Genomic DNA, 22,198 nt, shown 5'->3' with positions numbered 1-22,198 from the left:
CCCTGACCTAGTGTGTATCCAGCATAATATTTATACACTGGGAGTTAGGCTACAGGAGGGAGGAAGAGAAGGGTTAGGGTTATACACTAGGGGAGGTTTAGTGTTATATTATGTGTGGAAAGGGTTAAATGAGGGGGGGGGGCGGGAGTTAGGGGTATACAGTAAGGGGAGATATAGGGTTGGGCTAAAGGAGAAGGAGGGTTAAGGTTATAGGCCAGGGGGAGGCATTGGGTTAGGATGGGAGGGCTAGAGTTATACACTAGGTGTAGGTGCAGGGTTATGTTGCGGGTGTGGAGGCAGTGGTGGTTTTTCCTTTTACGCATGTGATACAAGTGCCTGGGAGGGTGGTGGCACAGCATGCGCCTTGCATGAGAGCCCTGCTAGGTTACATGATTTTTTTTTTTGTCATTACAGCTTTTTTTAATTGGTAACTAGTGAGGGTGAGGGAAATTATCAGTAAATTGTGGTGGTGGACGGGGGTGATTTAAGTGTTGCTTTTGTAATCTGTAAGCCCAAATATGAGGAAGGTGGTGACGTGATGCGAAGGGGCTAAGGGTGACTTTGATTTCTAACTTTCCCCCTTGGTACAGGGGAAAATACAAACGCCACATAGTTGGGGCCATCATGGGAATGAAACCCATACCCTCTATTCTATAAGGCAATAATGCTAACCATTACACCATCCTTGCTGCCTCTATAAAGGGCCTAGAGCATGCACACTGTATGGATTGCTTTGTTTTATGAACACTGCCCTACCACTGGTGAATGTGCCTTTGATCACAGCTCTAATAGTGCTCTCTTATTAATTTGCAGAAATACATACACAATGATACCATTTTATAATATCAGCTCTAAATTGTTGGCATATTTAGCAGTATCAGGAGTGTCGCACATAATTACTAAATGTTTCTGTTCTTTTGTTCAGTGTTTATACCTGGACTGTGAGTGTGGTGTCCTAGCGAAAAAGGACTTATAGTTTTGTTATTATAAACTTTTCAATGCTTTATTTTCATTAATTTTTCTAGTTCAAAGCTTGCTAGAAACTGTGGGGTAGATTTCCCCTGATGACACCTGTGATGTGGGTACTATATCGGTGGCGGTGCAGAGGAGGAGGCTTAGTGCAGGGACGTTATTTTATATTGGGCACCTGCCTCCTACCTAATGTATGAACAGTCAGCATCGCTGACCGTTCCACCCCCTGCAGCTATCGACTTCAACAGCTGCAGGTGGCAATGCCCTATGCCCCCAGCAGGGACAGCGCTGTCCCTGCTGCTGATTCTGAGCTGCGCTGGAGTCACCAGTAGCCCTAATCCCCAGATGACAGTATAGTTGAAAGAAAACTACAGAGAAGGAAACTAGTGACTACTTAGTATGTGTTTGCAGAACTGTACATCGACGAGCTCGGAGCAGGCAGCAGCGGCAGTAGGTACAAGATTTTTTTTGTGCAGGTTGCCGTCAGTTTATGATATATCCTCTGGCTCCATTGACACATTATAATATGTTTCAATCTATTTAGGGCAAACAAGTTGTATGTCCTAAAGTAAGGTTCGGTCCATGGCAGGAATTGGCTCTTTGAGAGCTTCACTGTAGGACACATGAAGTTGTTGATCTACATTTGTGGTATACTTGCGCAGCTTGAGTGGAGATTTTGTTTTTCCAGACTCTATTTTCTTCCCACATAATTGATGAAAAAAAGGGATGTTCTCGCACATCATTTACCCCGAGCCGGAGGGTCTGGTCCTTGCACAGGAGTTAATAATATAGTACAGATCTGTACTATACAGTCAAAATAGAATGCACTTTGCTTGCCGTGCGATTAGATCCCATCAAATCTGGATCGAATTGCAATGCAATCGCACCGTATGTACACACCTTATGACTGTCTATAACTACCTAGTGTGTTTTATCTAGGGATGCCAATCCCGGGGCATTTTTTCAATCCCGGAATTCGGGATTGAAAAATGCTCAATCACGGGAATTCCGGGATTGGCCTCCCTAATAAAAAAATTAATAAAATGACCCGTCCCCCAAATATCAATATAAATGCCCTCTAACTCTGCCCCGCCTGCCCGCCCGCCACTCTTCCCCACCCCCCTGCCCTGTCACTTACAAAGGTAGTGGTGACAGGCAGCAGCAGGAGCGATGTCCATCCATCCATTCAGTGGCCGGGCAGGCAGGCAGTAGCAGCACAGTGGGCATGTTGCTGAGCGACAGTGGGCTGCTCAGTGCACTGACAGGCATGGCGGCGGACAGGCTGCGCAGCGTGGCGTGATCTCAGGGGTCACGCTGCGCAGCCTGGGCGCCGTCATGCCTGTCATCACAGAGCACACAGTGACAGCGGAATCGGCCACCGGGATGTCCCGGTGAAGTACTTAGCAGTCAGCATCTGAGCCATTCTAGTGCTGCCCGGCTTTAAAAAAAAAAAAAAGTACATTTTGCACTGGGGTACTAATCCCAAAATCCCGGGATTAAAAACTTCAATCCCGGGATTCAAATCCTGATGATTTTAGGCCTGAATCCCGGGATCGGGATCGGCCTCCCTAGTTTTATACTTATTCCCAATTGTAAAGTGCAACTGAACTTGCTTGTGTAGCCTGTGCCTCAGACACATTCACTATTGGCTGGTCACCATAACAGCAAGGTTTTCTTGTTGCATAGGTTGTGCAAATGCCCTGAGCAGGCCTTTTTACATTGGAATGGATTGTATTGAAAATCTAAAAGGGAAGCATGCTAGGACCAAGGTGCCATCGTTTTGTTCACTGTCTGCCTGTGTGTGCCATGACTAGATTATCTGGGGTACATTTCCTATGATGAGAGTTCTGTTGATGATGGGATGTTGTCCATAGCAACCAATCAATTTCTAAAAGATAATAGAATCGGATTGGTTGCTTTGGGCAACATCCCATCTTCAATAGAACTCCCACCTTAGTAAATTTTACCGAATGCTATTTACCTAAAGTCACAAACATCTATTTTTTTTTTTTCTTTCTAGCAATTGAAAATATAATATCCACTGCTTAGTGGGTGATTTGTAGTGCTGACTCCCCAGACATAACATACAACTTTTAAAAAATAAAAACACAACATTTTATCTTATGAGGCAGTTCATTGTGGCCATTTTGCAATAGTTTGTGCAAAATCAATGTTTGTAAGTAGGAATATAAGCAAACAATGTTGTTGGAAACTCTACTTTGCATTTTTCCTTGACAGCTGGTCATTCTGCTTACCATTTTGACCAGCCACAAACAAAATAAACCGTATAAGCTGAAAATGCTTGCTAAATGGAAGCATAGAAAAACAGAGACTTAACCGAGACATCTGCAAGGACAGACTGTCAGCATTTTCTTCACCACCTGCCTATATTTGCAGTGGTCAGCTTCCTCTAATTTCAGAGAATGACAAGTTGGGGAGATGTATCCCCCATTTTATGCTCAAAGCAGGAGTCCAACTCCTCTTGCATGCATATTGTTCTGTGCTTTCGTAGGCTGCAAGGACCTGACAAGTAGGTTCCTGATAAATACGGTTTTCCTCTCGCACTCTGCTGCCTTTCTCTCACATTCGCATGCTGCGGCGTTTCTCCTACGCTTACACTCTACGGCTTTTGCGCTCCTGTACCCACACTCTGTGGTCTTTCTCAATCTCCTGTGCCAGCACTCTGCTGCCTTTCTTTCTCTCTCTCTCTCTCTCTCTCTCTCTCCTGTGCCGGGAATCTGCGGCCTTTGTCTCTCTCTCCTGCGCTGGCACTCCGCGGCCTTTGTCTCTCTCCTGCGCCGGCACTCCGCGGCCTTTCTCTCTAATGCGCCCGCAATCTGCGCCCTTTTTCACTCTCTAATGCGCCCGCAATCTGCGCCCTTTTTCTCTCTCTCCTGCGCCCACACTCTGCGGCTCTATCGCACTCTGTGGCCTTCTCTCCTGTGCCCATACTCTGTGGCCTCTCTCTCTCTCCCTCTCTCTCCCTCTCTCTCCCTCTCTCTCCCTCTCTCTCCCTCTCTCTCCCTCTCTCTCCCTCTCTCTCCCTCTCTCTCCCTCTCCCTCCATCGCCCTCATTCTGCAGCCTTTCTCTCTCCAGGGCTCGCATTCTGCAGCCTTTCTCTCTCTTTCAGCGCCCACACACTGTAGCCTTCTCTCTCTCTCTCCTCCGCCTGCAATCTGCGGCCTTTCTCTCTCTCTCCTGCACCCGCACTCTGCGGCCTTTCTCTCTCTCTCCTGCGCCCGCACTCTGCGGCCTTTCTCCTGCGCCCTCACTCTGCGGCCTTTCTCTCTATCCAGCGCCCTCACTCTGCGGCCTTTCTCTTACCAGGGCTCACATTTGGCAGCCATTCTCTCTCTCTTCCTGCACCCGCATTCTGGGGCTTTTCTCTCCTGCTTTAAATATTATGAGGACCATGCTGTTTTGTTTTTGTTTTTTTAATAGCTGCTTCAGAAAGAAAGGTAATGTGTAAAATGATTATTGGAGCGCTGTGAGTGTGATGAATATATTAATAAACAAATGCATGCTTAACATATCAATGTCCAAGCTCTTTTGAGTGTTTTATATTTGGCAGTTGGCCATTCCAGGGTCTGCTGGTGTTTTGTCTGTAGGTGGGTGCTGTCGCTCTCCCATGCACTAGTGCCTACTCCCTCTCTCCCTCCCCCTCTCTCTCTGGGCGGTATTCAATGAGCCTGATTCGCCAGGTTTTTATGGTGAATTTGTGCTGTTTGGCGAATTTCTGACTAAAACGGTGAATCACCCTATTCAATGACCAGTTGGCGAATACATTTGAAGGTTTTGGTCACCATGATTCACCGAGCAGCAATCGCTATCTTTTTATGGTGAAGTGGAATGTGAACTTTTAAAATAAAGTGTTCTGTTTTTTACATTAGGTGTCAAAAAATCAGGAATTTTCTTCTGAGGAGGGGCATGCTATTTTTATTCATGTGCTGTAAGCACATGAATATATATTTAATTTTAAAAATAATATTTTTTTTTTTTTACACAGCAGCCAGCAGGTGGCGCCAGAGCGGAGCCGCTCATTACATATTCATATATTCACTGCACGATCATTACGATCCTGTGTAGTGAATATACGCTTGCCTGCTGGGACCCCCGGGGGGGCAGCCTGTGCTGCCTGGCACCCGGGGAGCACACCTAACCCCCCACAAAGGTCTGGGCTAGGCAGAGAGACTACCATCTCTCTGCCTGGCACCGTCCTGAGGCTCCCTGCGGCAATCGCCGCAGGAGCTCATATTCGCCTGTCAGGGGCAGCGAGCCCCTGACACGTTGAATACCGGAGCCCGCTGGCTCCGGAACGTGGCGAATGTGCAGCGAATCCTAAAAAGGATTCGCTGCACCTCGCAGGGTATTCACATTGAATACCGCCCTCTGTCTCTGGCCAGTATTCAATGCCTCAGATTCGCCGTTTTTTTCAGTGAATCTGGCAATTCGCTGGGTTAATGGCGAATTTTCTGTCACAAAAAACAATTCGCCATATTCAATGGAGGCAATTCGCCACAAATGAACAGCGAATGTCTGCCGATTCGCCGTAAATGATTCTCCACAATTCGCCTGTGATTTTCAATGGGGTTTTTAGTGGAATTCGCCGACAGTGTATTCAATGCTCAAATGGAGAACTGCTTTCTCCATTGATTTTCGCCATGATTCTCCGTTTAGCATTCGGCAGCTTTTTTAGGTGAACTGTAATGTGATCTTTTAAATTAAAGTGTTTTTAATTTTTTTTTTTTTGTGTTAAAAAATCTGAATATTTTTCCTATGAAAGGGCATGCTATTTTTATTCATATACGTGCAGCACATGAATATATTTTTAATATATATTTATTTTTTTTAAACAATATATTTTTTTTTTTTACACATTCGCCAGCAGGGGGCCGGGAGCCGGAGCCGCTCATTAATATTCATATATTCACTGCACTGATCGGGACCAGTGAGTGCAGCGGCTCCGATCCCAGCACCCTGCCAGCACCCTGCGAGCCCTTCTTCACCCCCACAAAGTGACTGGACACCCCCACAGGTGGGACACGTGTGTTGCTGCGCTGATTGTGGTGGTGGGGGGGAGGGGATGCGGGGGACATGAGCTGACAGGCAAGAGGAGGGGACATGAGCTGACAGGCAGCGAAGGGGAAAGGGGTGAAGATACTGCTTATCAGTACACCCCGCCCGCTCTGTTCCCCGACCCCACAGACCTGCCTCAGCTGACGTAGAGACAGATCCAGCAGCAGTAGCAGACCTCCGTCTCAGGCAGCCCCAGCGCGGTGATAGCAGATGTCAGCGCTGGGACTGCTGGAGCCGGAGGTCTGCGCACACAGATGTCAGTGCTGGCACTGCTTGAGCCGTCCCCATCCTCATGCTGTGCGGGGGCTCCTGGCAGTATCAGCGCGCTCCCCCGCCGGGACTCTGCTCAATCCCCTGCAGTGGCAGTGTAGCCGCAGCAGCAGGGGAGAGAGCCCTGCACTATTCGCCCCAGAGAGTGATTATCGCCGTCAGGGGCAGAGAGCCCCTGACGCGTTAAATAGGGAGGACGGGAGGCTGCTGGGCGAATCTCTCTGAAGGGAGAATTGTGGCGAAAGTGCAGCGAATCCTACACAGGATTCGCTGCCAGCCGCCAGCCCGGCCATTGAATACTGGCCTCTTTCTCTCTCTCTCTCTCTCTCTCTATCCCCCTCCCTCCCTCTCTCTCTCTCTCATCCCTATTGCAGGAAACCTTTCCTATTGACCACCTGCTGTTTCCTTGTTGCATTAATGTTTTCAATAAAATTGAAATTAGATTACATATTTGAAAGACAATGATTGCTCACCTTTTAGACAGAAGATGATTGATGTTATTTATTTAGATGTCAAAGGGAAACTAGTTTGTTTTTATAATTTGTGTCTCTTGTGGTAGTGACACATTGAGAGCAATGAGCTGTATTTTGTTCTCCTCTCTGGCGTTTCCTGGCATGCAGACCTCTTCTTCCTGTCCAACATCTCCCAGATTATTACTGTTCATTATGTAATGTGTCTGCAGGGTTTCATTTACAGACCAATGACCTATACGCAACTGCACGTCAAACCGCTTGTAAACATGTTGCATATACTATGTAATACAGCTGTGTAGTGTTTTATATTTTAACCTTTGTACATGCCTGCATGAGGCTATGCATCTTCCAGACAGGTATTCATAAATATTAATGAGTGTAAATATCTTTGTGCTGGCTACAGCACACAGTTCCTGACAATCTGTGGCCTTATCAGACTGCCAAGAAGTATTTCATATTCATCACCTGAAATTAATGTAACAGGATCTTTAACCTGCAACCGCTTCCTTAAATAAAGTATAAGGCAAGTAAGAAGAACTGTGTGTGTGTGTGTGTGTGTGTGTGTGTGTGTGTGTACTCACAGCGGAGTGATAGAAATCTGTTACTTATACCTAATCACAGGAGCACCCAAGGGATACTCCGCTATCCTGTGGTACTGTCTGGCAGTGATGAGAGTACACCATCTCATTGCTAACGGTTACGGTACAACTGTTAGAACAGACTTAGGTCTACAGTCATTAGGTCGACATGGGTCAAGGTCGACATGGGTTTAGGTCGACATGAGTTTTTCCACTGTTTTTTTTTTTTTTACTCGAAAGTCGACATGGACACAGTTGGAGTTGAACCGCAGCACCCCGCATCGCACGCTTCGCTTGCTATGCTTCGGGCACACTTTTTTTATTCTCCCACCACGCCGTAGTGGATGGTAGGGCATGAAATACTGCCTGTTGGCACATGTCGGCTCAAAAAACAGTGAAAAATTCATGTCGACCTAATGACTGTCGACCTAAACCCATGTCGACCTTTAACTCCGTCGACCTTGGGGCCAGTCGACCTTCCAGGGTCGACCTAATGACTGTCGACCTAAGTCTCGTCTAATAGATGACCGTTTCCCTTGCTAACCACCTAATCAGTCTCATCAGCATACATTTGCAGCAGAGCTGGATGGCCTGACCTGGAGGAGTGTTGAAGTACATGTACCGTAGGCTTCCTTCTGTTATTGCCCGAGATAGCTGGGACGTAGCCTTTTATAAGCTTTTAATGCACTATGTCGACAATGTCACTGTTGGCAGCAGTGTGCTGGCACTGCAATGACAACAAGATTAAAAATGCTAAAAGCATTTTAATGGTTTCAGCAGTAGAACTTGAAACCTGCTGTTAAAGCCGCATGTTTCAAGTTGTAATGCCGCCACCGTTAAAATGATTTCAGTAGAAGTTTAACCTTATCAGCACCATGGAACTGTCATACAGCTTCTGACGGTGACATTATTGACTATGTCACTGTCAACGTGATGACTGTATTCCTTTGATAGATAGAATTATGCCATTTTATATGTAGTGCTTTTCTCCTACATTCTTACAGCCTTTTTTTTTTTTTTTTTAAACAATGTGTTTTAATAAATGTAGTTTGCACTTAAGTGCAAATACCCCGTACGCCAATACGGTCGCTAGGTCAACCACTAAAGGTTGACAGGGCTTACAGTTGTGCTCATAAGGTTACATACCCTAGCAGAATTTGTGATTTTCTGCCCATTAGTCAATGATAACTCACAAACTTTTCTTTCACTTATGGTTAGTGGTTGGGTGAAGCCATTTATTGTCAAACAACTATGTTTACTCTTTTTAATTCACAATTACAACAGAAACTACCCAAATGACCCACATGTCATTATGATTTAAAAAGAGGGAACACAGTTGGTTGGCAATAAATGGCTTCACCCAACCACTAACCATGAGTGAAAGTTTGTGAGTTATCATTCATATTCTCTGACAAATGGGCAGAAAATCACAAATTCTGCTAGGGTATGTAAACTTATGAGCACAACTGTAGGTACACACATGAAATAGGTCGTCATGGCTAAGGTCAAGGGTCGGAAGGTCGACACAAGCATTAGGTAGACAATGTGAAGGTTGACATGAGTTTTTTTTCTTTCTTTTTTTTTTAATACAAAACAGGCGGCATTTCATGCCCTGCCATCCACTAGGCCATGGAGGGAGAATATAATAGTGTGCCCAGCACAGCGAGGCATTGTGCCCGAAGCATGGCGAGTGGGACAAAAAAAACGTGAAAAATACATGTCTACCTTTTTGACTGTTGACATTCCCATTGTCGACCTTCCAACCCTGTTGGCCTTAGACATGTCAACCTAAGCCCTGTCCGCCTTTAGTGGTCAACCTAATGTTTGTCTACCTTCATAGTGCCTACCCTATGGCCCATACCCGCCTGTTCCCCATCTCCGTAAACCCTTGCACTTGTGAGCTGGGGGGGTCTTGATGCAAGTTCCCTGTAATCAATCCATTTCCCAGAAGAGAAAATAATGCTTTTGTAATAATCTTATTTTGTGCAAGTTTTGTGTTTTCATAGTTTTGCTTTTTCTTTCTTTCTTTCTTTCGTTTTTAGTTACTATCTCTACATGTATGATAAAGTGGTAGCCCCAAACGTGTCCCTCTCTGCTGCCGTATCGCAGTGCAAGGACGCCAAACAAATAAGGCTGGAGACGGAGACAAGCAAGCCATTACTGTCAGCATCTGAGAATGTGGCCCGGAGCACCAAACATAAATCTACTACCGCCTACCCTGACCTCTCCATAGAGGAACAGGAGAGAGTAGATGTGAAATCTGATACAGTGACCAGTAATAGGCATCGTAAGTAACCAAGTCCAAGTGCTACTCCGAGATGTCCTGATAAACACCTTTGTTTTCTGATGATATGGGAAATTTATCATCCTAATTGTGTTTCTATCCCTGAGCATGTGATAATAACGCGATAAGACACTGCAGTTCAGCTGTTGCGAATACTTTCCAGTCAGAAATACATGGGAAAACTAAATTGTCCAATAGTAACGGTTACAATATTTCTGATACAGTAATTGAAGGTCGTAGAAAATTACTTTATTCCTGTTTTAAAAGATAAAACCCCGGCCATCATAATGAGGGTGTGGTTTTTGTCTTATACATGTATATTCAGGTTAAACATTTCCCAAGCCATGAATATGGGAGGGGGGATTTGTGAAAAATCTATACAGGGCTCATTCACAAGGACACCTGAGCGGTATGCGAGACCAAACTGGTGTCGCATACAGCTGGCCTCAAGTGCTGAGAGGGTTAATAGTATGGCATAAGAATGAGATGGTACATTTTATAACTGAGAAAACAAATCCGAGAACCCCAGGCTAACAGATAATAAAGACTGAGATGAAATATTTTTTTTTTAAAGCATTAATCTTGTTTGTTTTATTGTGTGCAGAGATGATATGAAATGGATGCATTGAGGCATGCTATTTATAGGTCCGCCTTGTTCCAGTCTCATGACACCGCTATCATTATGTATAGTAAAGATAACCTACTGTTCACTTTACGATCAGAGCCCTATATCTGAAAAGACTTATTAAACAATCACAAGCTATATAATATGCAGAGAATGTATAGCTCCCCAACATTTCCCCTTTTATTGTCTTGCCAATATCCCTTTGCCAAGCAGAACTAGCATGTAATCTCTGTTCACACAGAATTATTACATTGCAGTGAACGAAAAATGTTTAAACGTTTTCATTAGCATTCCCCCACACATCCTCCCCCCCCCCCCCAGTCTGTTAACCTTTTTTGTCCTCGTGATTTGCGTGAGGTTATTTTGCATTAAGAATCTGTAGCTGTATATAGTGCTCTAGAGGAAGCACAGTAAGGGAACACAGAGTAATCATTTAGTTGGGGGGCATATATAAACTTACTAAAAGGCATTTTTGTTGATTTCCACAATACATGCTACGTTTGTAGCCATTCCTTGCTTCTAATACCCCTTTTACACCAAAAACCCTGGTCGGACCCTGGTCTTTGAATGCTGGAGTATCCAGGGTCTGACCCTGCTTTATACCCCATTTACACAGCACTTTGACCTGGGTCTGCACCATTTACACTGAACCTGGGTCAGCCCTGCCTTAAATAATATTTTATATATATATTTATAGAAAAATATATATATATATATATATATATATAGAAAAAAATATATATATATATATATATATATATATATATATATATATATATATATATATATAGAAATATATAATATATAGAAATATAATATATATATATATCAGGGCTGACCCAGGTTAAGTGTTTTTTTTTTTTTTTTTTTTTTAAGGTGCTGGGGGTGCCGGAGGGTACCTGTCCTGCCTGCTGTGCTTGGTGTACCTGGGGGTACCGGGGTGCTGGGGGGTGCTGAAGGTACCTGTCCTGTCTGCGGTCGGATCTCAGCGGAGAAGATGATGTGCGCCGTTGCTGTACCACCCCCCCCCCCCTCCCCGGCAGACGGTCCCTGCGGCGTGCGGCGTATGGAGTGTCAGTGGCGGGGGTCCCTCTGGCGCATGGGAACTAGTACTAGTTCCTATGCGCTGGAGGGACCGCCGATACTGACACTCCATACGCCGCAGGGACCGGCTGCCGGATGCGGGGGGGGTGATACAGCAGCGGCGCACATCATCTTCTCCGCTGAGATCCGACCGCAGGCAGGACAGGTACCCCCAGCACCCCTAGCACCCCCGTACCCCCAGCACAGCAGGCTGACAGGTACCCCCCTCTCCTCAGCAGCCGCAGGGACCCCCCTCCTCCCGCAGCAGCTGGGAACATCTTCCCCAGCGCTGCACGCTGTGGACCCGCTGCGGGTGCCTGCACCCGCAGCGGGACCATTTACACCGACATTTACACGGGTCCTATCCGTGTTCTACCCAGGTCAGGACCTGGGTAGAGGACCCGTGTAAATGGAAACGGATACCCCCCATTTACACCGCCGCGGATCCGGGTCTGACCCGCCGCTGACCCGGATTTTTCGGCGGTGTAAAAGGGGTATTAGATAAATGTGATTATCTGAAATCTGTATGGTGAACAATTCTGCAACATTGCGTGCGAGTTGACCCTATCCAGTTGCTTTGACGGTGGGCTTGCCACAAGCCCTACCTACAGTATGGTGCACTTCTGGATCAAAGGTCGACATTTGGTAAAATGCAGATTCAAGTAAAAATGGAAAAGGTACACATGAAAAGGTTTACATGAGTTCCAGTTTTTTGGTGTCAATGTGGACACACCTGAGCATGCGCCCCCACCCCCCACCCAAAACAAAAAAATGATTGCACATTCCCAATCGGAGTAAATGTGGATGTTAAAGTATGAAAATGGAATAAAATTGTTACAAAATCATATGTACCTTTACATGTATCAACCAATGACATATTGGAATTCTGCTTGTGTCGACCTAGTGACTGTCAAACTAGGCAATGTCTATCACCCGCATAACCTTAGTTGCAAGAATATTAAACTAGAATTTTTTGTTTTTGTTTCCCATAACCCATACACGGCAACCACCTAAAATGATAGCAAGACTAAAGGGGCTTACACATGCAGAGATTTGCTGAGTGTACTGAGCGATATTGGATCACTCGGAATGCTTAGCACACAGCGCTGTGTGCTGAGCGATCTGTTAGGACCAGTGATCTCCGGTGAGAAAACGGTTCCTGACTGATTAATATCCAGCATGCTTAGATCGCTTAGAAAATGCCCTTAAATCGCTACGTGTGTAGCCCCAGAACTTTCTCTGTGGTGTTACATATTGTGGTGGAACCATGGGGTGAATTATGTTCTATGACCAGTGTAAATTTCCAAAGGTCACATGGCATTTATTTTTATTTTTTTTATTAAAATGATGGTACTGAGGGGACATTTGTGGTTGGCTTCTGTTCTTACTCCCAAGTAAAACCAAGCTACCTGTGTTACAGAAGCAGACTCTGGAAATGGGGGGAAAGATGGGCCAATCTGCAATAAAGAAGATGTAAATGAGGATGACAAGTCCCATATTATGGAAGAAGTTGTGAAAACTTTTCTGAAACAGCAAGAGAAACTGAATTACATTTTACAGAAGAAACAGCAAATCCAGATGGTAAGTAAAGATGTAGAAAACCCAATAGTTCTTAAGGTGCTGATACACGAGGCGACTTCTTATCCAATCCCCCTTCAGCCGCCCAGGACCCTTTCGGGCAGCAGTAGCACATGCGATACAGTACTTCTGCATGTGATGTATCACTTGCAGTCCCCACTCCCCACACCAGGAGGAGGTCAGACCCGAAGATCATATGTGCAGCACATATGATATCTGGCTTCGATGCGCACGAGACCGCGCATCCGATTGGATTTTAGAGGGCATTGTATATCTCTGGAACTTTATTATTGCATGCACACGTTTACAGTAATGTCAGTGTGTGTTATCCCTCAATCTTGGAGGAAAATATGTTTTGTAGTGTAAAGTGGATTTATCCTCTTTGACAGGAGGTGGAAATGCTGAGCAACTCAAAAGCCATGAAGGAACTGTCTGTCGAGCAGCAGAACTTGCAGAAAGAGTTTGAATGCTTGCAGGCAGAACATATACAGAAGATGGAGGAGTTGTATGATGAGCAACGGGATTTAGAAGAAAAGCTAAAACAAGTTAAGAAGCAGAAATGCTCGTGTGATTCCAGTGCAGAGCGAGAGAAAGAGTCTCAGTATGCAAACCAGGTAAGCGAGTCCGGCGGCTGCTACTAAAGTGGATTCATTGTATCCTTCACTTTCATGCATAGGTTAGTTGCCTACTGCTCTGTAGGTTGACACACATGGGCGTGGTGACAGATGTATCTTCGGTACTCCCCCACCCCCTTCACAGATATACAGTACTGTAATACCGGCATTGTATAGTGGTAATGGGGGGATGCACTCAATTGCACTTGTGTTTTATAAGTGGGTGGTGAAGGGGGTTTGGTCCAGGGGTGTAGGGAAGATGAGGGCCTACCCATGTGGGTTGGCAAGTATGGTTTTTATATAAATAGTAACTTTTTTGCTTTTTACTCTTTATCCTGATCCACCCTTTTCACAGTATTTATTTTAATGACACAAATGATGTCTCATTTAACCTGTGGCTCTCTGGGTGCTATGAAACTACAACTCCCAGCACACCCTGCAGCTATCATCTGTCTTAGAAAGCCTGCTGGGATTGTAGTTTCACAACACCTGTAGAGGTGTCCAGGCATGATTCACAATGCAGCAGAGGTGTGTTGTACTAAATGTTCCCATAAACTGTATCACTTGTCTGTTTTTACATCTCGGTATTAATGTAAACTTGCTTGCTACACTTTCCAAACATGTGTGAAAGCTATATTTGTGGGAGTGTTAATGCGAAGTCTGAGTTAGCGGATGACTAGTAAAAGTGTATGCTTTAATCACTTGTCATTAATAATGTTTTCTGCATTGGATAACATCTGGTCAATGGGAGGTTTCTGTCCTCCCTGAGCTCGCCCTAGGACACCTGTGTTACGGTTTGACACATATGATCTTCTGTGTGTATCATGTATAGTAAAGACAGTGGAGATACCGTGGATTTTGTAGACTTTGAGACCTGGGAGATCATGAAGCAGCTCTGTTGTAGAAGTATTCATCAGGTTTAGTTGGCTCCAGATCATTCCATTAACTCCATGAATTTCCACTATTACTAATTTATATTTTTATAAAATAATGCCTATTTAACATTTTGGGCAGTATTCAGTGCTCCGGTGAGCACAGCACAGCGTACGCCATTTTGTGCTCGCTGTATATGCGCCCTTTTTTCCACCATGCCTTCCGCTCATTCTATTCAATGCGTCCGCTGCTCACCGCCCCTGACGGCGAGCATTGACCAATGTGTCGTACGAGGAGTAAATGGCTCCATTTGTAGGCAGTTTTCAAATATTGCAGAGAAATGCTGAAAAACGCAAATTAGCCTAAAAAAAGGATTCCAAATTAGCAGACTGCTAATGTGTGTATCTCCTCAAAGGTCAAACAAAGGAGTGAGGTAGAAGAGGTGAATCATGGGCAATAACTGAGGTGAATCATGGGTACAATAAAGTGAGGGGAAAAATTATGCATCATGGGTGAAAAAAAATTACCACAATAAATATATCTTTCAAATAATAAAAAAATAGACTTGTAGACACCAAAAAAACTGAATTTTTTTTTTTTAAGTACATAAGTTCACCTAAAAAAGAGGCCGAGAGCAAAACAGAGATGCATATAAAAAAAAAGCGAGCAGCGTTCTCCTTTTTAGCATTGAATACACAAACGGTGAGGTACACAAAATTTCCCATAAGAAAACAAAAGACGAACAACGTCGAGGGCCAATCGGCGAACAGGGCAAAGCTCTCTGTTCATTTTTGGTGAACCGGGAGCATTGAATAGGGCGAGGAGCATTTTTGGCTAGAGGACTGGCCTTCTCGCAAAAAAGAAATAATAAAAAAGTGATCCTCGCCAGAAAAAAACAGCGAACAGGGAGCATTGAATACTGCCCTTTAATGCTATGATCCATTCATTTTAGTTACTTTGTATGTTTGATGAAATATATCATGTGTACAGTATAATTACTGCTGTGAGGCACAATGGTAAAAGCCTTCCAAATGATGCCACTCGTCTTGAAAAAGAGCCCCTAGGTGACTTGCCATGTGTTGGCTGCTGCTGGCAGATAGACCATTATTGGAGCATCCTCTTCCCAACTCGGGGGGGGGGGGGGGGGGGGGCTTGTTTTAGCTGCCATCTTGTAAGATCCCACCCATACCATTTTATAATGTTCTGTGATGTGTGTCACTGTTTGGAGTAAATATCTGTTTCTATTAAGTTACTATTAAGTCTCTATTATTGAGGTGCATATTGTATTCCATGATAATTCGAGGAGAAGCTATTTTAGATACCTGATCACCCACACCCATTGGACACATCTTTTGAAGTAAGCAGAATACCAGTGTGGGGCAATTAACATGTTTCTATTATCATTGCTTCATAAACTCCCATACTCCTCATAGAGATTAGGATTTACCAGAATCTTCTGTTTTTTTTTTTTTTAATTTTATTTTTATTATCATATTTGAAGCGAAGTGTACAATGATACATAAGTCAACAAGGTTTCTATTCAGGTTCTGCTATACATTATTAAGAGAGAGCTTTCATATCATTACATCCGTATTTTTTTTTTTTTTTTTTTTTTTTTTTTTTAACAAGTATACATTGATGTCTAGAGTATTAGATCATAACCCATCTACATTCCACTCTGAACGGAGCTCCCAATTGGTCTTATATCTTTGTGTCCTTCCGGGTGCGATCTGTTGGCCGCTCCCCTTTTTCCCCCCTTGGTTTACTTTGTATTCCCCTTATTTATTCGTTTGGATCATTAGGTGCTCCGTTAAGAAAGAAAATCATAAGTCTAATCCAAACTCATAAAAACTAGATCATTAAACATACAGCAAATGATATAAAATTTACAAAGTAATCAAACGCCAAATCATATAAAACTTTTGCGGACCATGTTGTTGTTTTTTTTTTTTTTTTTTTTTTTTTTTTTTTTTTTTTGTCCATTGCTTAGCTGTCTATAATGTTTATCGGATCTTCCTGCAATGCTACTCTTGTTTCATACCAACTTGTTATTTGAAAACACTGTCTTAAGTGTATCTTTATTGTAATTGGTTGTTTTTCTATAATGGCTCCCCATGTCTCAAAGAGCTCTTTCACCCTTTTTTCCTTTTGGAGTGTCGCCTCCACCCATTCCATACGGAATATATACATTAATTTTTCCTCAAAAAGTTTCATTGTGGGAGCAGATCTGTCTATCCACCTGTGGAGAATGCTTTTCCTGGCTGCAGCTGAAATTGCCAGTAACAATTTTTTTTCCCCCTTTGCCATCCTTGTCTCCCTCCCTATTATCCCAAAGATAGCCCACTCTGGGGTTAGTGGGAACGTGTGTGTGAGTAGTTTTAAGGAGAACTGCCACACTTCCTCCCAGAATTTATTAATCTGGCCGCATTTCCACAGGCAGTGAAACAGATCTGCCCCCACTCTGTCACACTTTAAACATTTACAATCTGGTGCTATACCCATTTCAAATCTCCTTTTTGGTGTCAAGTATGTCTGGTGGGATATGTTATAAAACATTTCTGTGTACATTATTGCTGGTATAGTTTTTACTGATTCTTCAAGTGATTTTATTAATTTTTCTATTGTTATATTTGGGAATACTTCTTTCCATTTTGTTATTCCTGTTTTTATTTTGTCGTAGTCTAATGGCTGGTATAAGAATTTGTAATGAGCTGTTATAATTTTCTTATATGGAACTTGCTTTTTTAGGAGTGTGTCCAAGGGATTATTCAAGTCTCTTATTGTTAAAGTTTGAAGTACCTGCTTTATATAGTGTTGGGCCTGTATGAATGTAATATTATGCGTAGTAAACGGGCCATATTTCTCTACCACCTGGGCATATGTCAGGGCTTTGCCCCCCTCTACGTCCATCAAATGTTCTATTCGACTTATCCCCTGTCTTTTCAAAATTCTAAATGAGTTACCTGCTTTTCCCTCCTGGAAATCTGGATTTTGTAGAAATGTTATAAATTGTGATTTGTATGGATTTATTTGCATTCTTTTCCTTAGAGTAAACCATAATTTTCTCAATGACATTAATAGTGGGTTGCTCATTATCTCCGGATCTATTTTTGATTTTTCTAAGTGTAAGAAATTAACAAGATTAATGTCCCCCATAAACTCTTGTTCTAAAGATGTATTTGTGTAGATTTCTGACTGCTGTATCCAATCCCTCAAATGCCTCAGCACAGCCGCTTGGTTGTACCACGTCACGTTTGGAAAATTAAAACCACCATTGTTTCGTTTCTGTTGCATCTTAATTAGGCTGATTCTTGCCTTCTTATCTTTCCAGATAAAGTCACGGAACAATTTATTTACCTCAGCTGTGTTTTTCTGTGTTAGCAGAAGAGGCAGGTTTTGGAGAGGGTACAGCAGTCTAGGTAATGATATCATTCTTAATAAATTTAATCTCCCGGTATATGACAATTTTAGATGTTTCCATCCTCTGATCTCTTTTTTTAGTTGGTTTATAGCATTGTTTATATTTAAGTCATGTAGGCACGTTATGTCTTTGGGGAGGTAAACCCCTAGGTATCTGAATCCTTCTTTTGCCCATTTTAGATTTACATCTTGTGCCCACTTGGGTTTGATGCATTTGGTGTCTAGGGTCATTGCGGTTGATTTCTCGAAATTTACCCCGAACCCAGATTGAGTACCAATCTCTTTTAACTTTATCATTAGAGGTTTCAGAGATTCCTCCGGATTTGCCACATAGAGCAGGAGATCGTCTGCAAAAGCTGTTATTTTAACAGTCTGGGCTCCCACTTGGATACCTTTGAGTGGGGTCCAATTTTGTATTATACGTAGCATAGGGTCTAATGTTAAATTAAAAAGGAGGGGTGATAGGGGACAGCCCTGTCTTGTTCCTCTTGACATTTCTATGTTTCTGCTTTTTTGGCCATTTATCATAAGCGATGTAACTGGGGTGGTGTAAAATAACTTGACTACCTCTCTAAAGTTAATCCCAAATCCCCTATATTGCAGGACTTTTTCCAGATACTGCCATGAGACAGTATCGAATGCTTTTTGTGCATCTAAGCTTAATAGTATATTTGTCCCATGTTTGGCACCCGCTATTATCGCTGTTATGGCAGTTCTGATCCCTTTAACCGCATGTCGCCCGCTCACAAAGCCTAATTGGTGTTCTGTTAGAATTGGGGCTATTATGTTCTGTAGTCTTGTTGCCATAATTTTGGCCATTATTTTAAAATCTACATTAAGGAGGGTTATTGGACGGTAAGATGAGGGTTCTAAGGGGTCTTTCCCGGCTTTGGGTATCATTATAGTGTGTGCATAGTTGAATGCTGGGTATAGGATATGATTTTTGTGTATTTGACGAAATATCAACAGAAGAATTGGGGTCACTTCCTTTTGGAGTATCTTATAATATTCTATTGATAACCCGTCGGGTCCGGGTGCTTTCCCTAACGCCATATTGGCGATGGTGTCTATAATCTCTTCTTCTCTAATTTCCTCCTCTAACAGCTCTTTCTGGCTCTGTGAGAGTTTTGGGAGTTTCGCTTCCTTAAGTGTTTCGTCTATTTTGACTTGATCTATGGGGTGCGCTTCGTATATATCTTGATAATAATTTTCAAATTTCTTTATTATTTCCTGAGGTTTGGTCCAGATTGTCCCTATACTTTCTCCCCTCACGGCAGTTATGTAATTTTTACTTTTGGGTGGTTTAGACATATTTGCCAATAAGGCCCCCGTTTTATTCCCCCATCTAAAAAAATGGTTTTTAGTATAGTCTAGGTTTTGTTTTGCTTGTGCCAGTAGGTAGCTTTCAAGTAGTTGTTTTTCTTGTTGGTATTTTTCTAATAGCTCCTCTATTGGGTTGTTAATATAATTCTGGTATGCCAGTGTGGTTGATTTTTTTAATATATTAAATTTTTCTTGTGCTATTTTTCTTTGTTTAGATGTATAGGCTATTATCTCTCCTCTTATTACTGCCTTTGAGGCCTCCCACAGTAGGATTGGGTTTCCCATGTGTTCCTTATTATTCTCCCTATAATCTTCCCATTTATCTCTAAGGAAACTCCGAAACTGGTCTGATTGGTAGAGATAACTAGGAAACCTCCATATTCTGGTTTTTCCCCTGTCTTGGGGTAGGCTCATGGTGATGGAAGCTACCGCGTGGTCCGAGATCATAATAGTGTCTATTTTACTTGTCATTATTTTGGGGATCAAATTATTTTCGACCAGTATATAGTCTAATCTCGAGGAAGAGTGGTATACTCCTGAGCAGAACGTGTATGCTCTTTCGGTTCTGTGGGCTATTCTCCATGGGTCACTCATCCCTAGATCTTCCATCATTTGTATCATTGGGTTATATTTATGGTTACTCGTTTTTGATTGAATTGATCTATCTATATGTGGGTTTATCACCTCATTAAAGTCCCCCCCTATAATCAAATTTGCTGTTTCCCTACTTAATAATATTTGTGATATGTGAGCAAAAAATACACTTTGTGCCTCATTGGGTGCATAAATATTTACTAGGGTATATTTTAAATCGTTGATTTTTACATCTACTATCATGTATCTCCCCTGTGTGTCTAATTTAATATCTTCTATTGTATATGTTAAGTGCTTCGCAAAGATAATTGCCACTCCTCGTGTCTTATTGTGATATGATGCTGCCAAGCATTCCCCTATCCAATTATTCTTTAAAGTGTTTTCATCGCCCTTCTTCCAATGTGTTTCCTGAATAAATAAAATATGTACCCCTATCCTTTTAATATGTTGAGTAACTTTTTTACGTTTTACTGGCGTATTTAACCCATTAACATTCCAGGTGGCTATGTTCAATTTTTCCGGTTTACTCATCCTAACTTAGACCCCTCCTTGGTTCTTCTCCCTCTAGTCTCCTTCTTACAGTAGCCTCTATTTTTATCTCTCTTCCTTGTTTATGTTTGTGTATACAATTCTTGTTCCCTCTTTGTTTTTGCCTTGACTTTGTATCCTGTACCTCTCTTCTATATTTCCTATGCCCTTTTTGCTTCAAATCCTTATTTTTCTTCCCCTCTTTTCTTCCCCCGGGTTTTTTATTTTTGCCATCCCAGGTCTCACTCCTAGGATTTACTGGTATATTAATCCATTTCTGTCCCCTCTCAGGGGTCCCCCCCCCACCCTCCAAGCCCCAATATTCATACATCTTTATTTTTAATTCCATTTTAAAAAGCCATCATGAATACCGACCTGTTGGCCAGTTATGCCTATTTTCTTACGTGATCTTAAAGAACTCTCTTGCTTCGAGTGGGTCCAAGAAGGTATGAGTTTGCCCATCCTCTGTAACTTTAAGTTTTGCTGGGTATTGTAAAGTAAATCTTTTTTGGTTGTCAATTAGGAATTTACAGATAGGATTAAACTCTTTCCGCTTTTGAGATACTATAGTGGAATAATCTTGAAACAACAAGATTGAATCTCCTCCTATTGTCAGTTGCCTTGTTTTACGGTAAGCCATTAAAATTTGTTCTTTTGCTTTGAAGTCCAAAAACCTCGCCAAAACTGGTCGGGGCCTTTGTCCTTCCTTTTCTACTCTTCTTGGACCCAATCGATGGGCTCTTTCAATACATGGGTTCAGTGCCTCGCTTGGTAAGTTTAGGGCTAAAACAATCTTCTGGCCTATATACTCTTGGAGTTCTGGGTCCTTAACCTTTTCTGGGATCCCTATCAGGCGTAAATTATTTCTCCTGCTTCTGTTTTCGATTTCATCTATTTTCTCTATATGTTGCTGTATTTGTTTTGCCTGGTTTTCTACCTTATTTTTTAATGAGATTAAGGTGTCCTCTACATCACTAATTCTCTGTTCTGCCTCCGTTACTCTACTCGACTGCTCCTCCAACTTAGATAAAATTGTCTCAAACCTTTGATTTATTATCTCGAATTTGGCATCTAGCTTTTCTTCTAATTTCATTTCAATCCTTGGTAACAATATTTTTGAGATCTCCTGGGCCATGGCCTCCACATTGAATGGGCCTAATGCCTCGTTTGGCTCAGTTTCTTTTGAGGCCGCCCTCGGGGGAGTTGTTGTTACCTTGGGTGCTGCTGCCTTATTTCTAACCATTATGGGGGTGGTGTTGGGTCCAGATAGCCTTTTTTGATTTTTGGCTATGTACTTATCCATGCCCTAGTGGGCTTGGTTTGACCAACCCCAGTTCGTGAGGATTCTTTATTATTTATTTTTTTTTTTTTTCTTTGTCTCTTTTTTTTTTTTCTTTTTTTTTTTTTTTTTTTATAACAGGCGGGAAGTTTAGGGGAGGCGAGACAGATAACTATAACCTAAAGGGGGAAAATCAAAGATTGCACATAGAATAATCACAGTGAAAGATGTTTTTAGGAAGGGGTTACTAAAATAGCAGCAATTATATGGGTTTGTGATCTCCAAGGGGAGGACTCAGGGGTGAACTCGACAAGAAGGGGCGATGTCTCAGATCCTCTCTTTTTTTTTTTTTTTTTCCCAAATATTAACAACTATCTTTTGTTTTTGGGCAGCTGGCCCGTGCCCCAGCAAGCAGTCCCTTTCCCCCTTGGCCCTTGGCCCTTACAATTTACGTTTTTTAATACCAGGCGGGAAATTTAGGAAAAGCAAGACAAAAAACTATAACCTAAAAGGGGAAAATCAAAAAAAATTGTACATATAATAATCACAGTGGCAGTTGTTTTTAGGAAAGGGTTACTAAAATAGCGGCAGTTATATAGGTTTGTGGTCTCCAAGGGGAGGACTCAG

The 22,198-nt window shown here is 42.7% G+C and overlaps 1 protein-coding gene across 2 annotated transcripts in view; it reads left to right on the top strand.

Annotated features, from left to right (window-relative positions):
- The window catches only part of SKIL (SKI like proto-oncogene), a 59,838-nt gene that overhangs the window by 24,636 nt on the left and 13,004 nt on the right, over positions 1-22,198 (top strand). For both annotated transcript variants that reach the window (XM_083177783.1, XM_083177784.1), the window contains exons 4-6: positions 9,413-9,657; positions 12,783-12,943; positions 13,330-13,554. In XM_083177783.1, the coding sequence (XP_083033909.1) occupies positions 9,413-9,657; positions 12,783-12,943; positions 13,330-13,554 (631 nt within the window). The remainder of the gene's footprint in view (positions 1-9,412; positions 9,658-12,782; positions 12,944-13,329; positions 13,555-22,198) is intronic.

Source organism: Crinia signifera, chromosome 3 (genome assembly GCF_055691185.1).
Source record: "Crinia signifera chromosome 3, ASM5569118v1, whole genome shotgun sequence".
NCBI classification, from domain to species: Eukaryota; Metazoa; Chordata; class Amphibia; order Anura; family Myobatrachidae; genus Crinia; species Crinia signifera.
Note: the sequence above shows the minus strand (reverse complement) of the source record. Positions and strands in the feature narration are given on the sequence as shown.